General features: G+C 44.0%; 1 protein-coding gene across 1 annotated transcript; it reads right to left on the reverse strand.

The window, feature by feature from the left end:
* Positions 1-514: 514 nt before the first annotated feature.
* On the reverse strand, positions 515-1,466 carry LOC108601443 (WAG22 antigen). Its single transcript, XM_017989340.1, is given in 2 exon segments — positions 515-1,360; positions 1,452-1,466. Coding segments are annotated over 2 exon segments (861 nt in total).
* Positions 1,467-8,708: the final 7,242 nt, after the last annotated feature.

Below are 8,708 nucleotides of genomic sequence, written 5' to 3' on the forward strand. Positions count from 1 at the left end.
AGCTTTAGCTCAACTATAGTTGTGTGTGAAACAATAGCAATCATTATAATAGAAGAAAATTGTTGGCACTTTGGTCAATGTGTTGGTCAAACAAATGAAACAACATACAGACAAATGTATGAGCAAACAGCCATGCGACAAAGGCTTATTTATAGCTATTTAGCAAAAAGTTTAAATTGCCCAGCCATTACCGAGAGATAACTTTTGCAGCAACAAGCCGACACTCGACTATGAAATACACTTGTATGCAAGACTTTGTTTATATTAAAAATCTAAAGACTGTAAGCTGCTCGTTGCCGTTGCATTCATTTTGTTCCATTCAATTTCAAAGTGTATAACAAGAATTTAAGTGCACAGCTGTTTGTTTGCTATGTTTTTTGTTGTCCAACCGCAATAATAAACGTTAAGTGGCTGCCAAACTTTTGTTTTGGCCCAGTTAGCAAAGAGTTCATAAACTTGCAGCTGGCACTGTGGCAAACATTTAATTGTATGCAATGTCGAACATACTCGAATTTTAATATTCGCTTGCTGTTAATCTTAGACTTTGACTAGACTTAGAGCTAAACAGAGATTTAAGACATAATCGTGGGCTGGCATTGATATCAAAATTGATGGCAGCTTACTCAGGCCATACAGGAGCTGGCAATATAAGAGCAGCTACTGGCAGTGTAGCTGGGCCAGGCTGTGGTGCAGCGCCGCCGCCGCCGCCCGCACCGCCAGCGCCATTGCGTGCGCCTTTGCCGCCCTTGCCGCCTTTGCCGCCTATTGAGCCATCAGGTCCGTTGGCTCCGTCTGCGCCATCAGCACCATCTTCACCATCGGGCTGTGGGCCAGCAGGACTAGCGCCGCCTGGTTGACCATTTTGTCCACTTTCGCCAGAGGTCAAAGTGCCACCGCCACCGCCAGCACCGCCGCCGCCGCCACCACCTGCACTGCCGCCGCCTCCAGCTCCACCTTGTCCACCAGCGCCTCCCAAAACACCACCAGCTTGTCCTGCTTGTCCAGCGCCACCAGCACCTCCAGCTCCTGCAGGTGCAGCAGCATCCTCAGCAGCAGCTGAGCCATCGCTGTTGCTGCTCAGCGTCGCTTCGTTTGTCTCAGCCTGCGCGCCTTCACTCGTTGTCAACTCCACATATTCACCTTCTAGTCCTGGCTGCGGTGTCCATAGTCCATCTTCTCCTGCTGCTGGTGGCTTATAGCTGCCATCATCAGCTGCTGGCGGCACTGGCGCTTGCACTAACCACAAAACAGGCGGCTGTGGTGGCAACAAATATGTGCCAGCCGCAGGCAGCAGCAAGTGTGCCACGCCCACTTGTATATAGCATATGGCCAGCAGGCTCAATACTCCCCAAAGCGGCGGCTGCAATGGAATTGGAATTGGAATTGGAAGCGCGCTCAATACGTTTGAATTGCTGTGACTAATGGAAATTGGTATTGGGTCTCAGGCTTACCGCTAATGTTCGCATTTTGTTCGCTGGCAATTGTTGCTGCTGTTGCTATTGCTGTTGAGGCCCTTTTCAAGTTGGCTGCTTTAAGGCAACTAACGCCATTGGCAGTGACTTTGCTACTGTTTATATACGCCACTGGCTATTCCAATGATTAATTGTAAGACGCTATATATGGCAGGCAGCAGCAGCTTCCAACATCTGCATAAATCAACGCTCCAGCCAGGCCGAGAGAGCTGAGCTAAGCTCTAGTTCTAATTGCACAATTACCAGCATGGCGGCTATGCACATACCAAAGGCAATTAAAATTGACTTTGAATTGGCTTAAAGACGCAATTTCGTCTGAGCATATCACAAAGTTAGGGCACTTGCAAAAACGAATTGATTCGCTATTCAGCTATCGATACCTAAAATAAAAGTAAGTTTATTATTAATAAATGCAACATTTACTTTATTACTGGAATAGCTTTGATTACAAAGCAAACAACAGCGTTTCGAGTTCTGTTCTATTTGCATTTACCTTGCTTAGAGTTAGTTAATATCATCAATATATGTGAGATTTTATATTCACCATACTTAGTACTCAATGCCCAAAGCCTTTTTAATATTAATATTGTGTAGCGCGCAACTCGTTCTCAAATTCATAATCAACAGCGCGTATGCGTAATATTTTTAACTTGAGTTTGAAGCTTATAAATCAGCTCATTTGATTTTTTCACTGTGTACTTGCTATAATTAAATAAATAATAAACAAAATTGATGCACAGCTGGCGTATTAATATTACATTTAGTGCTTAAATTCAATTCATTACTTGGTTAGAGTATTTTATAATTTGCTTTGGCTACTGTTTGTCTTATCTTGTCTACATGCCAGAAATAACTCAATACTTGAACTAGTTAAGGCAAAATTATAATATCTTCCTACTGTGGACGAACCTGCTCTAAATCCATTCATGGTCACAGACCATTCATGTTATGTATATAAGCCCCGCCAGCATCAGCATCTCAGCAACAGCAGCTGACATCCAAGCGCCGACCGCTGACTGTTGGCGTTGCCCTCCGGCTAGATGCAAAGTGGAGTAGTTGCTGCACCGCAAAACCGGTTGCCAGACGCATGTCAGTTACGTTCGCGTGTGTGTGTGTGTGTGTGTATTACACTGATGGCCATAATTAAGTGCCCGTCTAGGGTCTGGTAGCTGCCTGCTGTTGATGCTGTTGCTGTTGTTGCTGTTGTTGCTGTTGTTTGCTTGTCGCTGTGCGTCTATTAAGCGCTGTGCAGCTTCAACTAAATCAATTAAGCCAACAAGCTGAGAACAACAACAAGGAGCAGGAGCAGGAGCAATAGGAGCGCGTAGAGTACCTCCATTATCATCAACGTCCTAAACAGTTAGCTACAAAAACTGAGCACATTATTCACAGCAGCAACAAAGGGGGGCAGGCAGGCGAGCATTGTGGCTGGGGGCATGGTTAGAGTAAATTGTTTGTGCGTGTGGCGCCAGCTGATAAAATAAAAAGACGTCCTCACATGCCAGCGCTGCTGCTGCTGCTGCTGTTAAGCTAGTTAGTTAGCTGGTTGCGGAGGATGCTGCTGCAGCTAATTAGAGCCAAAGACTTTGGCACGCGACTGGCACGTGGAATTATGCCAACATTGCGCTTTCCGTTGAGGCATTTACTGCGATTCCGTTTCCGTTTAACTGCCAGCACTGCAAATATTTCAGCGTCCACTCGTCCGTCCGTCCGGCTTGGGCTATTAATCAAAACAGCAAGCAATACGTTTGCCATATAGTATGTATTTCTTATAAATGCACTGAAGCATACGCAAACCACACACACACATTCAGGCCGCGCCCCAGCACACATGCCACGCCTTATAAATAGTAGTAAGCTGCTATCGAAGCGCCATTGAATCATTTGTTAACTGACAGACAGATAGCGGCAAGTTAAGCAAACACCCACACCAGAGAGTCAAGGCTTTAGTTTCGTTTCGTTTGTTGTTGTGGCAAGAAAAGGTTTCACTGCTACGTGCCCGTGCCACATGCAGCATGTGGCATATATGAGCGTAAACAGTTTACAGCAAATGATTACCACTGGGCGCATACGTAATGAGCAACAGTGCTAACAGAATTAAATTATAGATGCAAAGCAGCCCACTTTATGCAGTTTGATTAGGCATGAGGCATTTATTTAAACGCACTAAAAATAACAAATAATAAAAGTGGCTGATCAGTCGCTGCTCAGCTGATCGCTAACAGCGACTGTTAAAGCGAGCGCGCTCTGGCGGCGTCTGTTTGCGCGCGCTCTCTTGTTAATGTAAAATGCTAACATTGACCGCTGTTAAGCCCAGCGCGCTCTGTTAACAGCTGAGTACTTGCGCTGTTAGCAGCTGCTGCTCTCAACTTGCCGCTTCCGTTTGCTCTCTCGCTCTCCTTTTAATGTAAAATTGCTGCTGGGGCGCAATTGTTAGAAACTTTTAGCAAATTTATTTGCAAGCTATTTTGTACTTAGTACATAATTAATGTTAGACTTGCAAATGAAGTGGAAGCACAGGCCTTAAAAGGTTTGACAATTTGTTTTGTCTCTTTTTGCCAAAGTAGCAATTTATATTCAAACATTGTTTAAACTCCAATTTGATTGCAATAAAAACGAACGGGGGCACACACACACACACACAACTTGAATGATTTGTGCTTGCCACAAAAGTGTGCTGAGTGTCAGACCTTGAGCCTGACATTTACAGTGGCAATAAATGACGTTACAGCTGTCACAGCGCGCAGAGCACACGAAAAAAGGTCATCAATAACATAAACACGTATATACACACACACACATACGCACACATGCATAGCACATATTATATGGACAGTCAAGTTGACCAGAGTGCCAACCGCATTTAATTCACAATAAATCAGGCAGCTTGGCTAGCAAAAGTTTATGCTCCAAATGTGTGGGCGTGTGGGCGTCTCGGCTATGTGGGTGTGATAATTTTTAGAGCTGCAGCTGCTGTCAACACATAAATGGGTGCCACATTGTTGCAACAAGTCGCGCATTACACACAAAAAACACACACACACAATAAATAAATAAAAAGTAAATTGTCTGATTTTTATTTCATAAACAGCAAATAACAAATTGGTTTATTGGCTGCTCAGGAAGTTGGTCAAGCGGCTGGCAACGTGTTGTTTTTATGGCCCTAACTGTAGTTTTTTCACACCAAACAGCTAATGAGCGTAATATTTACGACGGCCTGGCCGCTTTAATTTTAATGTAATGTTGGCGTGCCAAGTCTGCGCCTTAATTTAAGCAAGTTTTGCATGCTAAGCTCTAGCTGGCTATAAATAGTGCCGTTGTCTTGCTGTTGGTGCTGGGGGCTGTGCTTATCAGGCAGCTTGTCGCCAGTTTGTCTGCCGCTTACTTAGCCAAACCGCAAGCAAACTGCCCAGACGCCCGCCCCACGCTCAGCTCCATTCATCAATTCGGTTTAGTTTATCGAGGCAGCAACCGCATTTGAGCTAAACCCCTGTGCCATTTTATGTTATTGTTGTTTGTTGATAATGCGTGCAATTTACGCACAGACCATTGACGTCAGTTCGCACAAAAAAGCGCACGTTTGGGTAAGCAGCCCAAATTTTAAGTTCTGCGATTACATCACTATTTACATTCCCCCAGCCAGTCAGTAGCCGTCTGAACCTTACGTAATTGGTGTGAACAGTGAGTGTCACGAATCACGGCCACAGCCACAGCCAACGCTCTAGTTATGCAAATCATTGTTGGCAGCTGAGTGAGAGAGTGAGAGTGAGAGCGGCAGACTGGATAATTGAATGTAGTATTGTTCTCTGAGCCTAATGCTTGTGTCACTGCCTATTGACGGCTTTAAGGGCAGACGACTGGCGCTGACCATTTATACAAAACTTTCGAGTGGTTTAGCAACTACTATGGCTCTGTTTAGGCGTCGTAGGCGTCAAGTGTTTATGGCTTCGAAGACTCTATTACTTGAGGCTGACTGTGACTGCTTAAAGCGCCCACAGGCTGCACAGCTATTAAATTTTATAAACAAGTGCAATTCAAGTGGCTCTAGAGATTTTCTGTGAGCTGCTAGTCCCACAAACCCCAAGCAAACACACAAAATGTGCTCAAGACCCATTTACCTGCTGCTAGCTTTCGCTTTATATTTGTGTATTTGTGTGTGTGTGTGTGTGTGCGTGTGCGTGTGTGTGGGCTTGTGTTTTACACCTGAGACTACTTGCCAGGGTCGCTTTGCTAGCTTGACTTTTGTCTGTGTCGACTGTTGACTTTTTGCACATTCCAAGCGGCAGCCTCAAAACAAATCATCTTTTATTAGCACACATTAATCATACGCACTGTGCGCCAGTCAGCCAGCCAGGAAGTGCAAAGTTCCAGCAAACACACACACACACACACACAAATACACACACACAGAACCTTTCTTACACGACTACACTTTGTTTTCTTAGCAGTTTGCTTTTGCTTGTTTTTTTTTTCTTTGGGTTGCCAGGCTTTTAATTTTTTGTTGCCTACTTTTGTGCTCAGCCATAATTTTTAGGGCCAGGTGCGCTACCCCTGGCAGTTCAAACTGTAATTGCGTGATAAGTTTGCCAATGAGCATCGGCCAACGCCAACGCCGCTGCCTGCTCCACTGACGTCAATTTGTCGTGGGCGCTTAGACTGTGTCAGCTTATTGGGTAGCTATTGAGAATTTTATTTAACTCGGTCGCGTTGACGTTCAATTGATTTATGTTTGTTGCTTATTAACAGCGATGTTTGTTTGGGGGCGTGCCTAGAAAACAACTCAATTACATGTGCTCCTTCCACACTTAGGGCTGTCGTTTGTGAGTCCCTTTTGCTTAAAGCTGAAGCTGATCCTTGTTTTTAAACCGCTGCCAGCACTTTTTGGGCTCTTGGCTGCCATTTATTGAATCGTCTACTTTAGTGAACACAAAATAAACAACATAACAAAAGTGGGACTGCTTGAAATTCTTGACTCATCGCTGCTGTAACTTTCGGTTTAGCCTTAGCACAAATCGCCGCGCATGTCGCAGTTTTTGTGTTGCAAGCGCTTGTGGCAATTGCAATTTCCGCTAGCTGGCAAAAAGCTGTAACTGTAACTGTAACTGTAACAAAAACCCCTGCCCCATGGTGTGGCATGCAGCTGTTTTAATGCCATTCAGCCAAGCGGCAGGGCGTCTGTTTATCTTGCCACTGTCAACGGCAAACGGCAAAAGGCGAAACTGCCGTTCGCCGCTTTGTTCGACATTTAGGCAGTTGAACAAACCCGCTGCGGGGGCAACGACATAAAAACAGTCAGACAGACACACTATACAGTTTGGCCAAAAACCAGCTAACTGGAAGACAGCATGTGCCCCCAAAGCATGTGGGGGCGGCTAACACATAACAAAAACAGAAACTGCTTAGAGGCCAGTTGATTTCGGTTTGAATGAAGGCAAATGAAATGCATGAAACTTGATTTTTTGTAGGTTGATAAAAAATGCAGCGAATTGATTAAAAACAAAAAACGAAGGGTCGACTTGCAAATAAAGATAAGATTTATACATATTTTTGTTAGCCAAATATTTAGGACGCATAATAAAAAATCAAGCGTTCTGCTTTTAACGCAAGTCTGGCTATATAGACAAGTTATTATGGTCAGGTGCTCAACTGTGTTGTGCTGATTAATGCGCACATCGTAAATTTAGCCAGAGTATGAGTTACTAGCAGCTTGGACTTGCCGCAGCCGCAGCGCTGCGCATTTTCTGGCAATAAACTTGCAATTAATGGCCGCCAAATGAGTTTCAATGGCCAAGGCGAGGCGCAGCCTTTTGTGTGTGTGCGTGTGGCCGCAGGTGCTTTAGTCGCTTGGGCTGTGGTATAATTGAAAAGCCTGCGCTCCATCTAATATGATATGAAAATTGCGAGTCAAAAGTTAAATCATTTTGTAAATTAAGTGCCAATCAATTGCACGTTATTTCAATTCGCAGTTAATACGCAATGCTGTTTGATATTGTTAATTAAAGCGCAGCCAGCCAGCCAGCCACATGTAAACTATTTACAAATACTCAGCCCGCAAGAATTTCTGACTAAATGGCTATGAATATATGCAAGGATATTTGAGCAGCGAAATTATGTAGATACGCTGAACTAAGCTTCAAAGCGCAGGTATAATAGACAGTGGTTTTTATTATAATTTCTTAAAAAGTGCTACACACACACACAGACACTTACACACAGACTGTTTGAGTTTTGGTGTTCCGCTTCCGCCTTGGCGTACAACAAACGCTTTGGGCAATCAAGTTAATAAAGAAGAGCGAACTTTTGGCTTTGTTTAAACGAGATTTTAGGCCACAGACATAGCAACTTTTGCCGCCAGCAAATTTAGTTAATTTAAGCCCAAGCCCAAGTCCCAGTTTCGTTTTACGAGCCAACGAAATTGTAAATGCGTGAAATCGAGTGTCAACGGCGATAAGTATGCTATGATATTATGGGGTCAGCTACAAATGCAGCAAATCATTTAGGAAATTGCGCAGCGACAAGCGCTCCAAGCTCAGTTTGTAAGCCACAGCCACAGGCCGCAACCAAAAAATGCTTTTGTACGTAAAAAGGAATTGCAGCAAACTTAAAAAAGCCAATGAACTGCGACAGCCATGAGAGCGAGTGGCGAGTCCTAAGTGGCAACGGACCCAAGCTAGTGGGTTCAAGTGGCAGCGGCTTGACTCTGACTCCGTTTTGTGTGCTGCCATTAAAGCCAATTGCTGTACGCTGAATTTTTCAAATGCCAAACGCGTGGCTAAGCGAAAATGCGCAAAGTAGCAACTTCAACTGGCTATAAAGAAGTAGCAAATGCTTTTTTCAGTGTATATAATTTTTTGTTTTGGGCTTTTGTGGTATTGGCTTTTGAACAGCCCAATTGAGATGTTGCTGCTGCTGCTGCTGTTGATTGCACCTCGGGCGGTCATAACAATTAGATATAAATTAATGAAATTAGTCTGGCGTTAAGACGTGGCCTAAAGGGATTGCCACACACACACACACACACACACACACACACACACACAATAATTACGGTTAACCGCAACATTTTGTTGCATGTGTGTGCGTATTGAATTTTCTATTAAACTTACTTGCAACAATAATTCGCTTTTGCTAAGCTGTTTGCTTACAAATTGTTGCTTAAGCTTTGCATAAACTTGTACCACTGTGCAGACTTAGCAAGTTCGCTTTATAGCCAAAAGTATTTTGTAGAGTTTTGCC

The sequence above is a fragment of the Drosophila busckii genome, chromosome 3R, assembly GCF_011750605.1.
Source record: "Drosophila busckii strain San Diego stock center, stock number 13000-0081.31 chromosome 3R, ASM1175060v1, whole genome shotgun sequence".
Taxonomy (NCBI): Eukaryota; Metazoa; Arthropoda; class Insecta; order Diptera; family Drosophilidae; genus Drosophila; species Drosophila busckii.